Source organism: Geotrypetes seraphini, chromosome 1, assembly GCF_902459505.1.
Source record: "Geotrypetes seraphini chromosome 1, aGeoSer1.1, whole genome shotgun sequence".
In the NCBI taxonomy this organism is placed as follows: domain Eukaryota; kingdom Metazoa; phylum Chordata; class Amphibia; order Gymnophiona; family Dermophiidae; genus Geotrypetes; species Geotrypetes seraphini.
In genome coordinates, this window is record NC_047084.1 from 70,587,003 (window position 1) to 70,610,234 (window position 23,232).

At 45.7% G+C, this 23,232-nt stretch overlaps 1 protein-coding gene across 2 annotated transcripts in view; it reads right to left on the bottom strand.

The window, feature by feature from the left end:
- The window catches only part of SPEF2 (sperm flagellar 2), a 544,154-nt gene that overhangs the window by 386,793 nt on the left and 134,129 nt on the right, over window positions 1–23,232 (bottom strand). For both annotated transcript variants that reach the window (XM_033932867.1, XM_033932864.1), the window contains exons 8-9: window positions 21,390–21,578; window positions 1,335–1,522 (exon numbers count right to left, since the gene is read on the bottom strand). In XM_033932867.1, coding sequence (XP_033788758.1) covers window positions 1,335–1,522; window positions 21,390–21,578 — 377 coding nt within the window. The remainder of the gene's footprint in view (window positions 1–1,334; window positions 1,523–21,389; window positions 21,579–23,232) is intronic.

Here is a 23,232-nt window from a genome sequence, read left to right on the forward strand (position 1 = left end):
GGAGAAGCCACTGCTTGCCCTGGATTGGTAGCATGGAATATTGCTACTCTTTGGGGGTTTTCAGGTACTGGTGATCTGGATTGGCCACTGTGAGGATGAGCTACTGGGTTAGATGGACCATTGGTCTGACCAATAAGGCTATTCTTGTTTTCTTATGTAACCCAGGGAGGAATTTAGACCATTAAATCTTAAAGGGTAGTATGGTTCTCCTTTCCACTGCCCAGGGTTAAAGACTGGTCAGTGGGGAAATATGTAGTTCAGGGAGTCATGTGGGAAAAACCTCCTGAAAAGGGTTTAACTGAAGCACAGCAGTTGTGACAAGCCTATAGAAGAGAAAAGGGGCCAGAACAGGGTGGCCACTAGGTTTTCAGAGCCAGAAAGCTGCAAAAACTGAGTTAAAAGTAGCAGCTGAACTTTGTGTGAATGAAAGCTCACTTTGAGGAGACTTTTTGATTATTTCAACTTGTTAAAGGAATTGTTCTAAGATGAACTGTGTTGTGGAATTCAACGAGCCCAAATAAGGGTTAGCCCAGGGGTAGGCAATTCTGGTCCTCGAGAACTACACGCAGGATATCCACAATGAATAGGTATGAGATGGATTTGCATGCACTGCCTCCTTGAGATGCAAATCTATCTCATGCATATTTATTGTGGATATCCTGAAAACCTGACCTGCCTATGGCTCTTGAGGACCGGAATTGCCTACCTCTGGGTTAGCTCAAGAGGCTTGCAAAATAATCCAGTGCAAGTGGAACTGGTGAATAAATGTTTGAACTTATCTGTGGGCAACCTTTTTTACTCTTTCCTCTGTTGCCATTATAGTGTGACCTTCAGAGAGCGCTGGGCTTTGCGCCTGTGGCGGAAGCTGTGTCTCTGGTGCGCTAGGCCGATTCCAGCCCCGTCACAATACATAAATAAAATATAATAAAAAAGGTGTTTATTGGAAACTGGAAAAATACTAATTCCCCTAGCCCTTTTTAAGCCTCCTTACCCAGTTTATCTTGTATCCTCCACTCAGTTTTAGTGCCTCTTATGCACTAACTCCTAAGTGACAGAAATATGCATATTTTATTACACTAGAAAAGATACATGGCAATAGAACCTGTGGTGCAAAATCACTGATAAACACATTTTTTTGTATCCTTAAAGAACATCTAATGAGCTGAAAAAAATTCAAAATATATACGTTATAAATACCTAATTAACCTCCCCTTTTACAAAACCACGCAAAAGGATTTTAGCGCTGGCCAGCGCGCTGAATGCTCTGTACTGCTCTATTTATGGTGCAATGCCACAGAAAATTTTATCACACAAGATCCTCCAAGAGTACTTACTTGTTTGTCAGGTGCCGATATTCTCCTGTTATTGTTACTAAGTCAATAATATGATCCAGCACTTGCTGACACATCATATAATGCTTTCTGTAACGAGCCTCTGCCCTTTCAGCAGCAATTTTCTCATGAATTTTTAGCTCATCACGAATCTGCTCCTCATTGTCAATTTTTGTTTGTTGTGCTAGAGCCTGAAGGAATACAATAAACATCTTAGAATTAAACCTATAAAATATGAAACATTATTACTTCCTTCTACAATAAATAAGTAGAGCAGAAGATTCTAGTTACAAACAAATTCCTAGGTCTAATTGCCCCAGGTACATTAGATAGATTGTAAGCTTGCCGGGACAGAGAGGGAAAACTGCTTGAGTACCTGAATAAATGAATGAAAATCGTTCTGAGCTCCCCTAGGAAAATGGTATAGAAAATTGAATAAATAAATAAAAATAATAAATAAATGTGGTAAAGAAAATAGATCAGTAAATTACAAGGATTTACAGTAGAATCTCAGCTATCTGGCACCCATGGGGATTGGTGGATACCAGATAACTGTAGTTTCCGGTTATTTGAGAGTTAATGTAAAAATAGTTATCTCTCTTCATACCTCACTCTATCCCACCTCACTCTATCATTCCCTACCCCTACTTGTAGGTCCAGCATCTTCTTCCCTTCTTTCTGGGTCACTTTCTCTCTCCCTTCTCTTCCACTTTCTCTCCCCCCCACTCCCTCCCTCCCTTCCCTAAAGCAGCAGAGCTGGTCCTGACAACCCCCTCTCCCTCCATTCACAAAGCAGTGCCTTTCTCCTGCCGCGTTGGAAGTGGCGCAGCAGAGGAAAGGCCCTGCTGGGGCTGGCCAGAAGCTACCTGTTTACCAGTGCTTTCTCTGCTCATCGTCTGACACTACATCGTCGGGTGAGTGAGGAAGGAGGAAAGAGGGAGGGAGGTTGTCACGACTGGCTCTGCTGTTTCGGGAATGGAGGAAGTTGTCAGGACCAGCTTTACTGCTCCAGGAATGGAGGGAGGGAGGTTGGTGTCTGTGATGCTTCGGGAGATGGAGAGTAGGAGAGAGATTTGTGGCTTCTGTTGCTGACGCCTCTGGGGCTAGAAGGAGGGAAGGGAGGATATTGGGTCAAGAGCACCACTTTGGACATTGTCTTAAGAGCGTGGGAGACAATTTTTTTTTTACCAACAATTTTTTTGCCAGTTAATTGCAAGCCGGATAGCTGAGATGCTACCGTATTTATTTTTAAATTTCTATTCCACTTAAAATCTAAGCTGAGTACAATATACATACATATTAAAATATAACAGACAGCACAAAACATTCACCGACAGCTCTTATTCCAAAAACTTTCTTATTTTAATGAGTATTCCTATGCCCATCTCCAGTCACATCATACAGCCAAAAAAGACCCGAACAAGGTATTTTTAACATTTTCTTAAACTGCAACAATATCTAAAGGCTCCTTTTATCAAGCCGCTTGTAATACCATGCGCTAAACCGCCAGCCATGCTAGCCGCTACCGCCTCCCTTGAGCAGGCGGTAGTTTTTAGGCCAGCGCGGGGATTAACGCGTGATGAAACGTCGCACGTGTTAATCTCGCTAGCGCAGCTTGATAAAAGGAGCCCTTAAGTGTTCCTGGTAAGTTAATCCATAGCTGTGGACCAGCCACAGAAATAGCTGATGCTTGAGTTTCTGTATATCTCACTCCTCCCATCCTCTCAGTAGACAATTCCATAGAGCACTTGATGGATTAATGATAGGATTTTATACTGGACCTGATATATTTACTGGCAGTCAATGTACGTAGTAGATTGAATAAAGGTATCACATGCTCAATCTTGCAGTTGTGTTCTGAATCACTAGTAGGGCATGAATCTTGGATTTAGCTATCCCAAGGTATAAAGCAGGGGTGTCCACCCTGTGGCCCAAGGGCTGCATGCGGCCCCGTGAAGTATTTTGTGCGGCCCTGGTCGAGGGCGATGCAGTGTTTTCCTCTGCTGCCCCCAGGTGTTTACCATCTTGTCGGCTCCCTCCTCTGTCTTGCTGCAGTGTTTGCGCGCTTGTGCGCCCCCCCCCCCCCCCAATTTTTTTTCAGCCAATGTGGCCCAGGGAAGCCAAAAGGTGTGGACACCCCTGGTATAAAGCTTTACAAAAGTCAAGCCTAGATATCACTAGGCTTTAAATCACAGTTCTAAAATCATATATTGACAACATAGGTTTGATTTTCAAGAGCATAGGCAGATGAAAAAAGAGGACTTCACCATTTGTAGAATCTGATTCTGCATGGATAAATGTGGATACAAAAGAATACCTAAACCACGTCAGACAGACTTCCCCCACAATCACTGTCTCAATCTACAATAACTTCTGATTCTTTCCAATAAACATAATTTCAGTGTGGGCCACATTCCGTACTAATTTGATCTTCTCCAGTCAAATCCCAATTCCTTCATACAAAGTGTCAGCTTCTCAGACACCCATTCAATTCCTGATTCAACTGAGAAAAAGAAAACTGCATTTAATCTGCATGCTTGCGGTAATGTACTCCCAAACTTCCAAGGGTCTGCCCTAAAGACACCATTTGTAGATATTAAACAGCAGAGCTGATAGAGCAGATCCCCGTGGAATGCCCTTAGTCAGCATCATCAAAGGTTTACTCTTTACCACAAACCTGTACCGTACTAACAGAGAGTTACACCAGGCCAATCCATCCTCTTGCAGCTTCTTTAACAATAGCCCCACATTCATTGTATCAAACGCAGAAGAAACATCCAATGATATAACATAAAAGGTTTTCCCCTCATCCTTGCCTAATCGGATAACATCCAAGGTAGACAACAAGAGGGACATAATCAAAAGGGTCGTCTAAGTCCATTTACGTCCATCTCGCAAGTTGTCCAAAGTTAAAAAACAGCTTAAGACGCATTTTCGAAAGATACGTCCAACTTTTTTTGTTTCGAAAATCGTCTAATTATACGTCCTGCCGATCTGATCGTCCAAGCCACTAAATCGTCTATCTTTATACCACATTTTCGTCCAACTTTCCGTCCAGGCCCAAAACGCCTAGAACAAGCCCTGTTGGACGTGGGAGGGGTCTGCAAAGTGATGGACTGCCACCTAAATAGTGGGGTACCTTATAGGGCATTGCTGTGAACTTCACAAAAAGGGTGCCATGTCTTCTCCTCCCTACAGCTCCCTTATAAGTTACGGTGAGCCCCCCCAAACCACCTCCAGAATCCCCTAGACCCACTTATCTACCACCCCCAATAGCCCTTATGGCTGCAGGAGCCACTTATATGCCAGTACAAAAGGGTTTGGGGGTGTATAGGGAAGTGCACATGTTTAAGTATCAATGTAGTGATTACAGGAGCTTATGGGCATGGGTCCTTCTCTCCATGAGTCCCTAACCCACCCCCAAGATGACTTAAGCTGCCTCTGGGCTGGACGACTAGGCTGTCCAATGCCAGGCGGCCAGGTGATGATGGTCTGGAGGCTGAATTTTAAAGTTTTGATTAAAATTTTTATGGGGGTGGGGGGGTTGGTGATCACTGGGGTAATGTGTGGGGGTCTGTTTTATGTGTTTGCAGTGCTTATCTGGTGACTTTAGGTGGGTTTTTGTGACTTAGACCATGTTTTACATGTTTTACATGGTCTAAGTCACAACGTCCAAGTTCCGTCTAGGCTCTGTTGTAAAACTTTTGGTTATACATGCTGTACAACTAAGTCTAAGCCGGCCCACGTCTTGCCCAACTCCTGCCCATGACACACTTCCCGAAACGCCCCGTTTAGCTTTGGTCGTTCAGTGGCACTATGAAGGCCTAGGTCGTTTAGAAATACGTCCAAAACCCATTTTTATTATCGGCACTTGGACGTTTTTGAGAAATGTCCAAGTGCCGACTTAGGGCGGTTTTTGGACGTTTTTCTCTTTCGATTATGAGCCCGCAAGAGTTTCCACCCTGTAAGCCTTTCTAAAAAAATATTGTATTGTATTGTGTGTTTATTTATTATTTGCCTTATACAAAGTGAAGTACAATAAACATAATAAATATCCTTACAGGGAACAGGGGCGGGAACAAACTTTGTCCCTGTGTCATTCTCTGAAACCTTGTATCGATCCAAGATGGCTGCCGCTATCTGTTGCTGACAAGACGCTAGAGAGTGTCTTTCCTACTTACCAGGGGGGTCGCGGGTCGGCTGGGGGGGGCAGTCTGAGGTTCTTGGGGGGGGCGGTCGTTGGAGGGAGGAGGGTTTGCGTCGAGGGCAGGAGGGCCTGGGATCCCTCCTGCCCGTAATGTAGTGCGGGATGGGGGTAGGGGGTCGCCGTGGCCAGGAGGGTTTGGGCTCCCTCCTGGCCCGAACAACTAGCGGGGGGGGGGATGGGTCGCCAGGGCCAGGAGGACTTGGGCTCCCTCCTGGCCCAATATTGTCGGGGAGTTGGGGAGTCGGCGGGGCAAGAGGGCTTGGGCTCCCTCTTGCCCCGATCGTGTCGGGGGTGCCGCGGTTGGCTGGGGCAAGAGGGCTTGAGCTCCCTCTTGCCTCGATCGTGTCGGGACCGCCAAGAGGAAGCAGCAGGACACCGGTAGGAGCTTCTACATGATGGGGGTGGTCGGGAGGCTGTGGGGGTGCTTGCCAAATAGTGCCTTATTTTCGGGGGGGGGGGCCTTATATTTCCCAGGTGGGGAAAAAAAGGGGGGTGTCTTACTAAAGGAGGAGGTCCTATAATGGGGGAAACACGGTAGATAAAAACCACTTATGTTATAAGTGGTCTATAAATACTAAAATAAATACATATATACAGTACATTAACACATACATAAATAAAATGTCAGATCAATTGGCTTCATAAATCAACTTAACTGCCATGTTTTGCACTAACTGTAGAGGAGGTTATGGGATTGATCCCAGCACTGCTACTTGTGACCTTGGGCAAGTCATTTAATCTTCCATTGACCCAGGTACAAAATAAGTACCTGTATATATGTAAACTGCTTTGAATGTCTAACTACAAAAAGGAAGTATACAAGTCCCATTCCTTTTCCCCTGTTTCTTCTCAACCCAGTCTTCAGGGCACACCCAATCAGTCATACCAAGGAAGCAGTGCATACAAACCTGCAGCCATATTTCCTTAGATTGTGAGCATGAAGACGCTGAGATCACGTTTGCCCTGAAGCAGCTTGTCTAAGCGAAACGTTGGCCGTTGTCGGCAGGGGGGAAGTCTTCTATAATTGAGCTGCACACAATTATAGAATACTAGTTCCCGAAGAGAGGCAGCGTGGGAGCCCTGCTCCGCCCCTCTCCCTGACCGAAAGGGAACATCTAAAAGAGCACAGCAGCCAGCCGGGCCCTCTTTCAGGCCACCAGCGTGAGACAGCGTATCCAGATTGTTCCCGAAGAGAGGCAGCGTGGGAGCCCTGCTCCGCCCCACTCCCTGACCGAAAGGGAACATCTAAAAGAGCACAGCAGCCAGCCGGGCCCCCTTTCAGGCCACCAGCGGGAGACAGCGTATCCAGATTGTTCCCGAAGAGAGGCAGCGTGGGAGCCCTGCTCCGCCCCCCTCCCTGACCGAAAGGGAACATTTAAAAGAGCACAGCGCCAATGGCGCTCAGCCATTCGGCGCGCCTTTGTGAAGCGCCTGCAGTGACGACAGTTGGATTCTGAAGCTAACAAAATAACAGGCTCCAATCATCAGGAGCACACCAGCACTTTACGAGAGCGATGGAGGACCCAGGATCCCAGAGGTACTTTCCGGTATACTGCACAGAGTGCAATATGTACGACTACCTCCCCTTGGGAAGGCGGGAGTACATATGCAGTCGGTGTCAGGAACTGGAAAGCCTGAGGATGGAGGTCGGCAGATTGAGGGTCAGGGTCCAGGAACTGGAGGGACTGGAGGGACTGCGCACCACAGAGGAGACAAGCTGGTCAACCCAGAACACAGACGGAGCAGGCCCCATTGTGGACCAGGTGAGAGACCTCGAGAGATTCATCGAGGAGGCCTATAGGAAGGTGGAGGAACGGGACCAGCAGCTGCACAGACGGATGTCGGCAGATGAGACCCAGGATCCACAAGGCGACACCGGGGAAGGACCTAGCGGAGGAACCACGCAAGAGGAGGAGACCGCGACTCACCGGGACCCCGAGGGAGAGACACCGCACTACACCAAGGACACGGACCTGAGGCAGAGGAGGTTGCTGAGGAAAGGGAAGTCTGCTATTGTGGTGGGAGACTCGATCTTGAGAGAGGTAGACAGTCACGTAGCTGGAGGAAGGGAGGACTGGCTAGTGACTTGTCTCCCAGGGGCCAAGACACGAGACATCACTGATAGGATCGAGAGGATCCTGGACGGAGCAGAGACAGAGGAGACTGCGGTAATAATCCACGTCGGAACGAATGATGTGAGCCGGAGGAACTTCAGCATGGCCACACTGACTGACCAGTTCAGGGTCCTGGGACGAAAGCTGAAGCGGAGCACACGGAGGATAGCATTCTCGGAGATCCTGCCTGTACCGAGAGCAGATGCAAAGAGGCAGGCAGACCTCCAGGCTGTGAATGCATGGTTGAGGAGATGGTGCCAGGAGGAGGGCTTCCACTTTGTGAGGAACTGGACGTCCTTCTGGGGAAAGAGCAAGCTCTACCGGCGGGACGGCCTGCACCTGAGCACAGCGGGAACTAGACTACTGGCAGCCAATGTGAGGAAGGAGATCGAGAGGGCTTTAAACTGAGGAGAGGGGGAAAGCCGACAGCTGATCTGATGTTGACACTTCGGACAACAGTATCCAGAACAGATGCTGAACGGGCTGACTGCAGGGAGGAAGCAGAGGGACCGGAGGATCTTATGATCAGACAGCGAAGGAAACATCAGGTAAAGAGAGCTTGCTGGGAGAAGACTAAGGGGCATGGAGACACAGGGGGACTGGGTGGCACGAGGGCGAAAGCTGAGGGCAATATAGAGGTACCACAAGGCGAGGGGGATCAAACAGAGGCTCAAGGGATGATAGCCCAGGAGGGGGCCGGTAGGGCTAGAAAACCCAGAGGAAAAGCGGGGAAGTGGGGTGGCGGGAATGTGGGGAAGCTGAAAGCTAAGAGGGTAAAGGCTGAGGGCAAAGCAGAAGCACAGGGAACGGGAGAACTGCCCGAAATCCAAGGGCAGGCGGCCCAGGTAAATGCAGAGGTGGAGGATAAACGACGGGACCTGCGGTGCTTATACGCAAATGCAAGAAGCCTCATGGCCAAGATGGGTGAACTAGAAGTCGTGGCCAAGGGGGAGGACCTAGATATAATTGGAATTGCAGAAACCTGGTGGACAGAGGAAAATCAATGGGATGTGGCGCTGCCGGGGTACAAGCTCTACAGGAGGGACAGGACCCACAAGAAGGGGGGAGGCATAGCACTATATATAAAGGATTCTATCCACTCGGTCGGAATGGATATGGCAACGAAGGCAGAAGGGCTGGAATCGCTATGGGTCAAATTGCCGGGAAACAAGGGTGCAGGCATAAAACTGGGGCTGTACTATCGCCCACCTGGTACGCCAGAAGGAGTCGGACACGACTTGGAAGCGGAATTGAGACAGGAATGCAGGACTGGAAGTGTAACAGTGATGGGGGACTTCAACTACCCGGGAATAGACTGGAGTACGGGTCACTCCAACTGCACTAGGGAAACAGGATTTGTAGAAGCTGTGAGGGACTGCTTCATGGAGCAACTAGTCAAAGAACCGACGCGAGGGGGTGCTACTCTTGACCTCATCCTAAACGGATTAGGGGGGCCTGAAAGAGGGGTAGAAGTGGGAGGACCACTAGGCAACAGTGATCACAACGCGATCAGATTCACATTAGAAAGGGGGACACCCATAGTAAGGAGGACCGCAACAACTGCGCTCAACTTCAAGAAAGGGAACTATGTTGCTATGAGGGAAATGGTGGGGAGGAAGCTCAGAAACATCTTTAGGATGGAGACTGTGGGAAGCGCCTGGACCCTATTCAGGGACACCCTGCAGAAAGCACAAAGAATGTACGTCCCCAGTTTCAGGAAAGGCTGCAAGAACAAGCGATCAAAGGACCCGGTTTAGATGTCAACTGAAGTAAAGAGGGCAATAAATGACAAAAAAGTATCCTTCCGGAGATGGAAAAAGGACCCAACGGAGGAAAATCACCAGGCGCACAGGAAATGCCAAAAGGAATGCCATCAAGAGGTTAGAAAAGCGAAAGGGGAATACGAAGAGGGGCTGGCCAGGGAGGCGAAAAACTTCAAGGCATTCTTCAGTTACGTAAAGGGGAAGCGACCAGCGAGAGAGGAGGTGGGGCCGTTGGACGATGGGGATAGGAAGGGAGAGATTAAGGAGGATAAAGAGGTAGCTGAGAGGTTGAACAAGTTCTTCTCGTCGGTTTTCACGAGCGAAGACACATCTAATATACCGGACTCAGAGGAGCTCATGAGTGGGGAACAGGCCGAAAAATTGGAGCACATAGAGGTAAGTAAGGAGGATGTCCTCAAACAGATAGACAGGTTAAAATGCGGTAAATCACCGGGCCCGGACGGGATCCACCCAAGGGTTCTGAAGGAACTAAGACAAGAAATAGCGGGCACAATCCAGCATGTTTGCAACCTATCCTTGAAAACTGGTGAGGTACCAGAGGACTGGAAATTGGCGAATGTCACACCTATCTTCAAGAAGGGATTGAGGGGTGACCCCGGGAACTACAGGCCGGTGAGCCTGACTTCAATTATAGGGAAGATGGTGGAAGCTATGATCAAGGACGGCATTTGCGAGCACATCGAGAGGAATGGCCTACTGAGAACAAGCCAGCACGGATTCTGTAAGGAAAGGTCGTGCCTAACGAACCTTCTGTACTTCTTTGAGGGAATAAGCAGTCGGGTGGACAATGGGGAACCCATAGACATCATTTACCTCGATTTTCAAAAGGCTTTCGACAAGGTGCCACATGAAAGGCTGCTTAGGAAGCTGTGGAACCACGGGGTGGGAGGGGATGTGCACAGATGGATCAATCACTGGTTGTCGGGTAGACTGCAGAGGGTCGGAGTGAAGGGCCAATATTCTGACTGGCGGGGAGTCACGAGCGGTGTGCCACAGGGATCGGTGCTGGGGCCGTTACTCTTCAACATATTTATCAATGACCTGGAAAAGGAGGCAAAGTGCGAGGTTATAAAATTTGCAGACGATACCAAACTGTGCGGTAGAGTTAGGTCCAGGGAGGAGTGTGAGGACCTGCAAAGGGACCTGGACAAGCTGGAAGACTGGGCAAACAAATGGCAAATGCGCTTTAACGTGGAAAAATGCAAGGTCATGCATAAAGGGAAAAAGAACCCGTTGTTCAACTACAAATTGGGGGGGGCATTGTTGGGAGACAGCAGACTTGAGAGAGACTTGGGTGTGCTGGTGAATGCATCACTGAAGCCATCTGCACAGTGCGCAGCAGCCTCGAAAAAAGCCAACAGGATGCTGGGCATCATAAAGAGGGGCATAACAACCAGGACGCGGGAAGTCATCATGCCATTGTATCGAGCGATGGTGCGTCCACATCTGGAATACTGCGTTCAGTATTGGTCGCCACACCTCAAGAAGGACATGGCGGTACTTGAGAAAGTCCAAAGGAGAGCAACAAAACTGGTAAAAGGGCTGGAACACTGCCCATACGCCGAGAGGTTGGATAGGCTGGGGCTCTTCTCTCTGGAAAAAAGGAGGCTCAGGGGAGATATGATAGAGACCTTCAAGATCATGAGGGGCATAGAGAGGGTGGATAGGGACAGATTCTTTAGACTGAAGGGGACAACAAGTACGAGGGGGCATTCGGAGAAACTGAAGGGAGATAGGTTCAAAACAAATGCAAGGAAGTTTTTTTTTCACCCAAAGGGTCGTGGACACTTGGAATGCGCTACCGGAGGAAGTGATCAGGCAGAGTACGGTACAGGGATTCAAACAGGGATTGGACGGATTCCTGAGGGATAAAGGGATCGTGGGATACTGAGAGAGGTGCTGGGATGTAACACAGGTATAGAAAGCTAACCAGGTAATAAGTATAGAAACCCAACAGGTCGTGCATGTGCAAGACCGGAGGGTTAGGACTACAATGGGAAGATAGGACTTCAATGAGAAACCAAGGTGGCAAGGGAGCCCCTTCTGATGATTCAGACCGGTTTGGGCCGCCGCGGGAGCGGACTGCCGGGCAGGATGGACCTATGGTCTGACCCGGCGGAGGCACTGCTTATGTTCTTAGTCTTTAAGCCCGTTACATTAACGGGTGCTAGAATAGATGTGTCTGTCTGTCTTTCTTTCTTTCTCTCTCTCTCTCCTTGGCCGCTTTCTGTCTGTCTGTCTTTCTTTCTTTTTCTCTCTCTCTTTCCTCGGCTGTCCACCACCACCTCTTGCTTGCTCCCCCTGTCCAGCAGCAGCCCTTCTCTCTTCCTTTTATCCCCCCCATGTCCAGCAGCTCCCCCTGTCCAGAAGTAGGCCTTCTCCCTTTCTTTTAACCCCTCCCCCCCGTCCAGCAGCAACTCTTACCTGATCCCCCTGTCCAGTAGTAGGCCTTCTCATTTCCTTGTTCCCCCTGTCCAGCATCCGCTAGCCCGGGCAGCCTCGGGATTTTTGCTAGTCGGGGGTGAGAAGAGGCGTCCCGGCAGCGCAGGAGTCAAACTGCCACTGAAATCACCGTCACAAGCTGCCCCACGCACCGAAAATCGAATTTGGCACAGATGGACACAGCACGGTGGCAGGGATCACAAAACCCTAAGTACGCCTGCACGCTTAGGGTTTTATTATAAGGATTTGAAGAACAAATGAAGAATCCTTGCTTAGAAATTTAGACAATATGTTTCTAGGCATTTAAACTAGAAGGTGGTGGTGGCATATGTATGAAGGACAATCATGGAGGCCACCCCAGCAAAAGACAAGATGTGATGATAGTAAAGATAGCAACGTAAATATTATTAGCAACTCACTTCTTAGCAATGCAACAGAAAACGAAACTAAACAAAAAACTACACAAGAAATGAGTTTACTAAGAAAGATAGCTGGAAAGCAATGACCACAAACGCTCCAAGTCTAAGTAATAAAGTTCATAATCTGCAAACCCTGATGTTAGAAGCAGACTTGGATATTGTTGCAATCAGAGAGACATGGTTCAGTGACTCCCATGGATGGGATGCAAACATATAATCTTTTTATGAAGGACAGAGATGATAGAAAAAGGTGGAGTAGCACACTATGTAAAGATCGATATCCAAGCGAGAGATATACAGGAGACCTGGGGAGAGGAAGAAGCGATATGGATCGCTCTGAAAAGAGAAGATGGAACTTCTATCTACGTGGGTGTAGTCTATAGACCTCCGACTCAATTGCAGCAAATTGATAAAGATCTGATTGCAGATATCCAAAAGTTCGGAAAGAGGAGGTGCTGCTATTGGGTGATTTCAATCTGCCAGATGCGGACTAGAAAATTCCATCTGAGGAATTGGAAAGAAGTAGGGAAATTGTGGATGCCATTCAAGAGGCTCTGCTTAGACAAATGGTGACAGAACCTATGAGGGAAAAAGTGATACTGGACCTGGTCCTCACAAATGGGAAGAGTATCTCTCTTTTTTTTTTTTTTTTTTAAATTCTTTATTCCTTTTTAATCATCCAACAAGTGTACAAGAAAAATCATACATAGTCTACCTCTAAAGAGTATCTCTAAAGTTCAAGTGGGTGCCCACCTGGGAAGTAGCAATCATCAGATGGTTTGGTTTGATATAACAGATAAGTGGAGGGCGGCCACACAAACTCAAAGTCCTAGAATTCAAATGTATGGACTTCAGTAAAATGGGAAAGTACCAGATGAAAGAGCTAATAGGATGGGAGGACAAGAGAAGTGGAAAAACAGTGATCTAAGCTGAAAGGAGCAATAAAAATGGCTACTAACCTTTATGTGGGGAAATAAAATAAAAACAAGAGAAAAAGAAAACCATTATGGTTCTCCAAACAAGTGGTGGAAAAAATTAAAGCATTCATGAAATATAAAAAAAACCTCAAGAAAAGGACTACCAGGTGAAAATGAAAAAAGCCATGAGAGAGATACATCTGGCGAAAGCACAAGTGGAAGAGCAAATGGCTAGAAATGTAAAAAAGGGAGACAAAATTTTTTTCAGACATAGAAACATGATGGTAGATAAAGGCCAATTGGCCCATCTAGTCTGCTCATCCACAGTAACCATTGCCTCGTTCTCTCTCTGAGAGATCCCACATGCCTATCCCAGGCTCTTTTGAATTCAGACACAGTCTCTGTCTCCACCACCTCTTCCGGGAGACTGTTCCATGCATCTACCACTCTTTCTGTAAAAAAGTATTTCCTTAGATTACTCCGGAACCTATCACCTCTTAACTTCATCCTATGCCCTCTTATTGTAGAGTTTCTTTTCAAATGAGAGACTCGACTCATGCGCATTTACATTACATAGATATTTAAACATCTCTATCATATCTCCCCTCTCCCGCCTTTCCTCCAAAGTATACAGATTGAGATCTTTAAGTCTGTCCCCATACGCCTTATCACGAAGACCACACACCATTTTAGTAGCCTTCCTCTGGACAAACTGCATCCTTTTTATATCTTTTTGAAGGTGCGGCCTCCAGAATTGTACACAATATTCTACATGAGGTCTCACCAAATTCTTATACAGGGGCATCAATACCTCCTTTTTCCTACTGGCCATACCTCTCCCAATGCAACCTAGCATCCTTCTAAATTTCGCCGTCACCTTTTCAACCTATTTGGCCACCTTAAGATCATCACATACAATAAACACCCAAGTCCTGCTCTTCTGTTGTGCACATAAGTTCTTCATCCCCATAAACTGTACCGTTCCCTCGGGTTTTTGCTGCCCATATGCAGGACCTTGCATTTCTTAGCATTAAATTTTAGCTGCCAAATTTCAAACCATTCTTCAAGCTTCGCCCGGTCTTTCTTCATGTTATTCACACTATCCAGTGTGCCTACTCTATTGAGGATTTTGGTGTCGTCAGCAAAGAGGCAAATCTCACCCAACAACCCTTCAGCAATATCGTTTATAAAAATGTTAAAAAGAACAGGCCCAAGAACAGAACCTTGAGGCACACACTGGTAACATCCCTTTCCTCAAAGCGATCTCCATTGATCACTACCCTCTGTTGCCTTCCACTTAACCAGTTCTTGACCCAGCCCGTCACCTTGGGACCCATCCTGAGGGCACTCAGTTTATTTATTAGACGTCTCTGTGGAACACTGTCAAAGGCTTTGCTAAAATCTAAATACACCACATCTAGAGCAGTGGTTCCCAACCCTGTTTTGGAGGACCCCCAGGCCATTCGGGTTTTCAGGATTTCCCTAATGAATGAGGAGTAAACAGGGCTTCACGATGTCGCCTTGCTTTCTGTTTTGGGCCCTCACCTGACGGCAACAATAGCACTCATGGGCCACGGTGATCATCAGCTTGTACGCATCGGCAACACAACAAAAACTACCCCAGCGATGCACCCCATTGCCGGCCAGTAATTTACACTGCCAGTGTGATTGTCAACTTGCGCATGTCGGCAGCGCAGTAGACATGAATTTAACTGTGCACTAGAAGACTGAGCTCTCCTGACACTTCCAAACCTCTATCGAGATCCTTGAAATTATCTTTGGGCAGAGGACCCCGCTAAGTACTGAAGCATCAAGAACCCCAAAAAGGATCTATAGCCTGTCCCCCCAGGAGCCCGTGTCAAGGACTCTGGGTGACAATCTGCCACACTGAAGATTGTTCAGTCCTTTTCCAAAGAGAATTTGACCTTGGATGCCAATCTCCCACAGGCAGAGACTAAATAAGCAAAAACCTTGCTTATAACTCTGAAAACATTGTACAGAGCATCTGCTACATAATATACTCCTGAAATTAAAAATTTGGAGTATGCATCATCCTCCGCCACTGGGGCTTGATGCAATCTGGTATGGCAAGCACATAGAACCAAAGAAGCCACAGATGCCACACCTTTAGACCCCATCCTACCATCCTGAGCAACCTCTAAAATCACTCCACCCTTAGGCATAAAAGTATGCCTTAATAGGCAGAAAAGTATGTTTGGTATCTTGAACTACCAATGCATCCACAGCTGTTGAAAATCAGGAACCATCAAGTACTGCTTTGTCATATTCCAGGCAACCTGCAAGGAGCCCTCCAAGGCCTCCCCATGCTCGATGAGCAGCATTATACAGTCTGGATGTGAAGGGTTTCAGGGAAAGGTGTGTTCTGAGTCTTAGAACAGCTCATGATCGAACTCTATGCAGCAGAGGTTAGTGGGGGTACTAGCTTTAAATTCCATAAGTTTGTAATAAACTCCAGCAAAGCTTAAAAGGGTGGTACACCATTGGGTCTTCTCCCTGGACAAGGGCTACCATCATCTCTTGACTACTTGCCTCTGCCTGAGACCCTGAGTCTGCTAAAATTAAAATACACTCTGGGGCAGTAAAGGCAGTGACACCAACCTCCAGTCCATCTCTGATTGGAACTCTGGGACTTATCCATGGCTCTTGTTTGAGAAAGGTGTACTCTGTGAGGGCAGACCCCCTTGCACAAGCTCCTGCATGGCCCCAGATGGTGCATACATCTCCTGTCAATCCGAACAGGCTGTCCACATCAGATTCACCAAATCAGGGGTAAAGCCCTGAACAGGATGCCCAGTTCTCTTGCCCTTGTGGACTCAGGCATCCATGCATCTGCGCTTCACCACATCACTATCTCAGGGCTCTGGGAGGTATTTTTCCCCAAAATATGAGCCATCTGTGACTCCTTAGCCCTAGAGGGAGCAGAGAGGTTAAGCCTATCACTCCCGCCATCCCTCACATGTCACACGGCACATTCAGAGGGTAGGGGTGGGGGAACCTAAATCAACTCAGTAACCTCCAGAACAACAATTTTCAGACCCACCCCCCTGACTCTCCTATAGGTTATAATAGCCTATACTCACTGTTCTATGCCTGTGCTGTGTGTGCTTCAGCTCACACTGCAGCTGGATTATGGAGAAAACTCCTGCCTCAGACAAGCATATAAAAGGGTCCAATTGCTGCAATCTTCGAGCTGCCAGTTGGACCAAAGTCAAACTAAGACGTCAGACCCCCACAGCTCCACACGCCTCACTGGGGGAAGGGATATGCTGAAGCCCACCAGACCACAACTGTGCCAAAAAGCCTGCATTCAAGCTCCAGAACGACCAGGAGTGAACTACATTACTAAAGGAACAGACCTTGAGCTCCACAGTTATTAATACAAGTTGGCTAAACAGGTTTCCTATTAGCTTGCCTTGTTAGGCTACAGACTTCTGCTCACAGTCTGTGTCTTCTCCCAGGCAGAGCTGCCACAGGACTGCTGGGACCTCTTGAGCACCGAAGAGCCTCCAACTCTGGATAAAAACCCGAAAATAATAAAGTTCACTCGGAGCAGATCAGAAAGCCAACTTCCAACTCACATTTAGAAGAAAAGGCTGTGGAGCTTCAACACAGCCCAGTGAGGAAGGAGGCAGAGCGAGAAAAAAAAAAAAAAGGTAGATGATGTCTTCTACACAAAATCACAGAGAGGAAAATAACCCATTGGTCAAGACTGATGTACCTTTTGCAGCAGAAAATACATTTCAAAAATCGTGAATTGGAAGGTTTGGTGAGATAAACGTACATCTGCCCCTTTATGTCATTTTTGGGACATTTATCTTTTTTGAAAACATTCACAGGTTAAATAAAAATATTCAAAGCAGTTTGATAAAAATTTAAAATACTGTTTGGTTAAAAAGAGTATAAGCGCAAAGGTCTTCTACAAGATATCTTTCCTTGTTTAAATAAAGATGGGGAAATAATATTTTTTAAAATATGTTCCTTAATAGTTAACATTCAAGCAAAGTTATGGGGCCAGTGTTAAATATTCTGTATTAGCTGTAAGATTTTCCAGAAAGATCAAACTCTTCCAAAACCTTCTACTGGATAACTTTGTGCCCTTTATTAGAAAAGCAGAAAACTTTTCTATCATAAATGTCTGTACAAACTGTTTGAGGTTTTTTGTTTTCTTCTAAGAAGGGAAGTTATCAAAGTTTAATAAAAGGTTTTAGTGCTTCAGCCCAGGAATATTGGGCCATCCCTTTCCTCATCTGTACCATAAAAATTCTCTGGGGTCTAAGTAAACAGTCCCCCCTCCCCACCACACACACACACACCAGCGACAGGCACCTAGTGACACTTAGTAGTAGTACTACAACTAGCAATTATCTTTCTGTTTGGAGGGAGGAGCTTGGGGTGTAGAACAGGGGTCCCCAAAGTCCCTCCTTGAGGTCCAAATCCAGTCGGGTTTTCATTATTTCCCCAATGAATATGCATCGAAAGCAGTGCATGCACATAGATCTCATGCATATTCATTGGGGAAATCCTTTTTTTAAAAAAAATTCTTTATTCATTTTCATATCTTACAAGTATATAATATTCAATCAAAAATTTTTACAAATCACTTGACATTTTTACTTATAATCATTAAAGTATAAAAGAATCCCTCCCCACCCACCCAATCCATTAATAATAAACCAATTAGCACAGTGGTCTCAAACTCAAACCCTTTGCGGGGCCACATTTTGGATTTGTAGGTACTTGGAGGGCCACAGAAAAAAATAGTTAATGTCTTATTAAAGAAATGACAATTTTGCATGAGGTTAAACTCTTTATAGTTTATAAAACTTTCCTTTAACAGTTTTACCTTATGCAAAATTGTCATTTCTTTAATAAGACATTAACTATTTTTTCTGTGGCCCTCCAAGTACTCTATTTTTTCTGCAGCACTCACATTTAAAGTTTAATATCTTTTCTTTCTCAAAACTGGCACATTTCTATTACTAAATTGAAAATAAAGTCATTTTCCTACCTTTGTTTGGTAATTTCATCAGTCTCTGGTTGCACTTTATTCTTCTGACTGTGCATCCAATATTTCTTCTCTTCTTTCAGCCTCCTGTATGCTTCCTCTCCTCCAGACCTCATTTCCTCCCCCAACTTTTTCTTTCTTTTTCTATGTCTGTCTTTCTCTGATTCCTTGTCCCATTTTTTGCTTTGTTTCTGGCTCCTTGTCCCCCCCCCTTCTTTCTTTTTTCCTTCTGGCTCCCTGCCCCCCTCTTCCTTCTTTCTTCCTTCCTGCCCTTCCCCTTGCCACCGCCACCGGGGAATAGGTTGCTGCTGGCGCCATCGGGAACAGGCCGAGATCTCCACGGGGCCGACCAACTCTCGCTACCCGACGTCAATTCTAACGTCGGAAAGGACGTTCCGGGCAGCCAGGCAGCGACTGGCTAGCCAGAATGTCCTCTCGACGTCAGAATTGAGGTCGGGCGGCAAGAGAGCAGGGAGCTCAAAGAGCATGGTGCCGGCAGTGAGAAGGGAAGGGAAGCAGTTGGGCACCCCTGCTCTAGACGAGCCGCGAGCCGCACTCTATGAAGAACAGTGGAGGGTGACCGCCCCCCCCCCTTGGTACGCCACTGGAGCAGCAACGTGTCTGGCCGGGCTCATTCCATTCAAAGCCGCGGGTGGCGGCTCCTTGCGAGATCCGCGCCTGCGTCTGAAGCCTCTCTGATGTTGTGATGTCAGAGAGGCTTCCGATGCAGGAGCGAATAGCGCAAGGAGCCGCCAACCCGTGGCTTTGAACGGAACGAACCGGCCAGACCCGCTGCTGCTCCAAAAGGAAGGAATTATCCAGTCCAGACCGCGGGCTGCAAATAAAACTTGGAGAGCCACATGTGGCCCGCGGGCCGCGTGTTTGAGACCACTGAATTAGCAAATATCATATTTCCAAATCCCACCCTACCTATATCTTATATAATAACAAGGTGTTTAAGGTGTCTGATTATTAGAATATATAATCAATGGCCCCCAAATCTTTTTAAAATTATGTTAATTTCCTTGCTGAATAGCAAGCACTCTCTCCATTTTATAAATATGACAAACTGAATTCCACCAAAAGGTATAATTAAGTTTAGTATAATCCTTCCAATTTCCAGTAATATGTTGAATGGCAACCCCTGTCAGTATTAATAAAAGTTTATTATTATTTGCTGAAATTGGACTCTTAAATCTCTTTTTTTTTTTTTTTTTTATTTCTTTATTCAGTTTTGCATATCACGACAAGTGCATCAGAAAAAGTCATATGATCTTATAAATACACACTTGATTTTCTTTCATGTAACACTTGTTGGACTCTTAAATCTCATAGATGTACCAAATAATATAGTATCATAGGAAAGGGCAACATGATTTTCTAACAATGAATTAATTTGGGACCAAATTAACTTCCAAAAGGCATTTATATAGGGACAGAAAAAAATTAAATGATCTAAAGTCCCCGCTTCTAAACTATAGTGCCAGGATCTATTAGACCTAGAGCTATCCAACTTCTGTATACGAACTGGGGTCCAAAAAGCTCTATGCAACAAAAAGAACCAGTCTGCCTCATAGATGCTGACCTTGTAGTTCTTATTTGGAGATCATTGGGGAAATCCTGAAAACCCGACTGGATTCAGCCCTCAAGGAGGGACTTTGGGGACCCCTGGTGTAGAAGGATTGAAACCTGGGGGGACTCACTGAATGGGGGTGACTGGTTGAGGTATACTATTGGGCAGGGATGTAACAGAGGCTTTCTGAGGAGAGGGCTGTGCAAGAGCCTACAGGTTTTCATGATGCTGGCTCCTTTAAGAAATATCCCATCAGCACTGGGCTGCAGCTTGATGGTCTGATGCTCCCATGCAGTAAAATAACCCCCATCTTTAGCTGAGGTTATTTTATAGCTATATTGTGCCTTGTGGTGTGGATTTAGTGCACAACACAAACTGAGGTATAGTATTTACATAGTAATCAGCTGTATATGCATGTTTTGTATCTTGTTAATACGTATTCAAAGCTGTTTTAGGGCCCTGCAGGCAGCATTAGAGCCTTTTAATATGTATTAAGGGGTCAATAAAATAGGTTAGTGCCCTAATGCAGCCGCATAACTTCCTCCCTAGGACTGAAATACAAGCTAACCAACCACACAAGTCCATATAACATGTATTCTGGTTGCCTGGTGTTTTTCTCATTCAAGAGCTAAATATACCTATCTATCCGCTCATATTCAGAGGCATTTAATGAACTGTCTGGTTAGTGCTAGAACAGAGCTGATGTTTAACTTTATCTGTCAAGTTAACAATGCACTGTCTGCACTAACTCGAAATGCAAAGCCCAATATATAGTTTCTGGGCACAGTTCAGCATGATGGCTGTAAGCAGCTGATTACCATGGGCTGAATATTACCCCCTAAGTTCTCTATTCTTTTGAAGGCCTATTTATGCCACATTTTAAACTACCTGAGGTAACCTGAATAATTTTGAACAGTGCTCCTAAATCTTCTAAGCATTTTAAAAAGCCAAAGGTTAAATTTGGAAAAATCATTTTAAGAGGACAGATTTCAAAAGCATTTGCCTGGCTAGAAGAGGTATTTGCCCAGATAAATGGCTTGACTGAAAATTGTTCTCCTTGGTTGCTTCGTAAATGTGAGGATTCGTAGTGCATATATTAACTTTATAAAAGAAAGACATTCCTGTCAGTATGTTTAGGTCAGGGGTTGCAGAACGAAGTGCATACACTAGGTTTCCAAAAGTACGAGTACCTATGTTATTCTCCCCTCGCTTAACCTTTGGCTTTTTAAAATGCTTAGAAGATTTAGGAGCACTGTTCAAAATTATTCAGGTAGTTTAAAATGTGGCATCTATGAAAGAATTATGCATTAATAATTCTAAGCTGTTCTCTTAGGTCTCCTTTTACTAAGCTACGGTAGTGATTTTAGTGCGCGCTGTAAAGTAGCGTGCGCTAACCTCCATGCTACACAGGAAAACTAACACCAGCTCTAGGGAGGTGTTAGTGTCTAGCGTGCGCGGCATTGTAGCACTTGCTATGCACGTGCTAAAACCGCTAGCACAGCTTAGTAAAAGGAGCCCTTACGGGTAAAATCATAACATGAAATTGTGCCTAGTTATATAATAAATAATCATTTACCGCTTCTTTGTCAAGAGCATCTTGGAACTCTTTCAGTCGTCTTTCTCCATATTGTTTTTCTCTAAAAATTCTATTTTGCCATAAAATTTCTTTTTCATGTCGAACATGCATGAGTTGTACAGCAATCCTGCGCTCTTGCTGCGACTGTCTCATCAAGCGATTAATGAGTTGCTCCTCCCGGTAAGCTTCCTGAAAATGAATTATCATAAGCTCTTTTGACAGAATTTTACAAAACAACAGTATGTTTACATAAAGCACAAGATTTTTAAAAGAACACACAGTAAATTCAACAAATTAACACTATATGGGGGGGGGCGTGTCCGAGCCCGAGCACGATGGCGGCATAAAATCCTGGCTCCCGCATGCTTCCCCTGAACATAAAGAAAAACAATATCGGACCGCGATTCAAAATTAATACGGAGCACAGGCACGTCTTCATAAAGTGATATACAGTGCCACAAACTGTCTATTAACAAGGATGGCAGAAAAAAAAGTGAGTAAAAGGCATAAGCCTGAGCCGCTCTCTCCCTCTAAGGCCCCGCTCCCTAACTCCACCAACGACACTAACGCCAAAATTTTAGCGGAGCTACTTGAACTAAAGGAGCTTGCCACAGAAACTAAAGCCAGTACTGATGATATTAATGAAAAATTAACGAACCTGGTGGCTGACTTCACTCAGCTACAGACCCACGTGTGCACGTTGGAGGCTAAAATGGAGGTAACCACGCAACAGGGAGTTGAGCTCAGAAAGCAGATGAAACGCATTACTATGTTAGAAAGAGAGCTGGAAGACAGCAGTGACAGATCCCGGCGCTGCAATATTCGAATACTCGGGCTTCCGAAGAATGGGAGAGATACCGGTCTCATCAAACAGCTTGAATCTTTAATACCTCAACTACTGGATCTCACCTTCCATAGAGAATTTGAAATTGAAAGGGCTCACAGGGTACTTTCCTCTCTTGCCGCCGGTGATACACGACCTAGACCCGTGGTGCTTAAAGTTCTAAGATACCAGCACGTCTTAGAGATAATGCAGCGGGCAAAGATCAGAGCCCTGGTTAAGCACGAGGGCTCCACCATCTTGTTTGTTCCAGATCTGAGCAAAACAACGGCTCGACGACGTAAACAGCTTCTTTCCTACAGGCTGCAGCTCAAATCTTTGAATGCCAGATTTGGAATCTTCTACCCGGCCCGCATGAGAGTCACCCTGAATAATACCACCAAAGATTTTCTTGATCCGGAAGAGCTGGCCACCTTTATTGAACAGCACTCACCAACTCCAATAAATCAGGTCTGACTGACTGATTGACTGATAGTGCCTATGGCAATAATAACACATTTTATCTAGTCTGCTTGCAATATCAGTCAAATATATGTTCTACCTGACTGATGCTGCTAATTCAGTAATATGATGTTTTCTATTGTCATTGATCTCTGCTTACTATCTGTCTGCGTTCTACTCTGAAATTAATTTTTTTTCCTGTTCACATTACAATCTGTATACAGAGGGGGAGCACTGGGTTTTGTGCTGGCATCATGCCTCACTCTGCTGCACTCACACTTTTGTTATGTAAAGGTGTTTCTTTGAGCACCTCGGTTAGTACAGGGTGTCTATCCCCAGTTATTACCACTACAGAGTTCCAGAAACAAATGTCATGCTTTTCAATCTGTGTATGGCTTTCCTTTAGGATGGATGCACATCTGGTACATTATCCATTTGTACTATTTGTTTTATGTTTCATACATTTGAATTATACTGCTTTCATTCATGTCCCTTAAAATCATATCTTTAAATGTAAAAGGTCTCAACAACAAAATCAAACAAAAAAAAATACTGACTTAT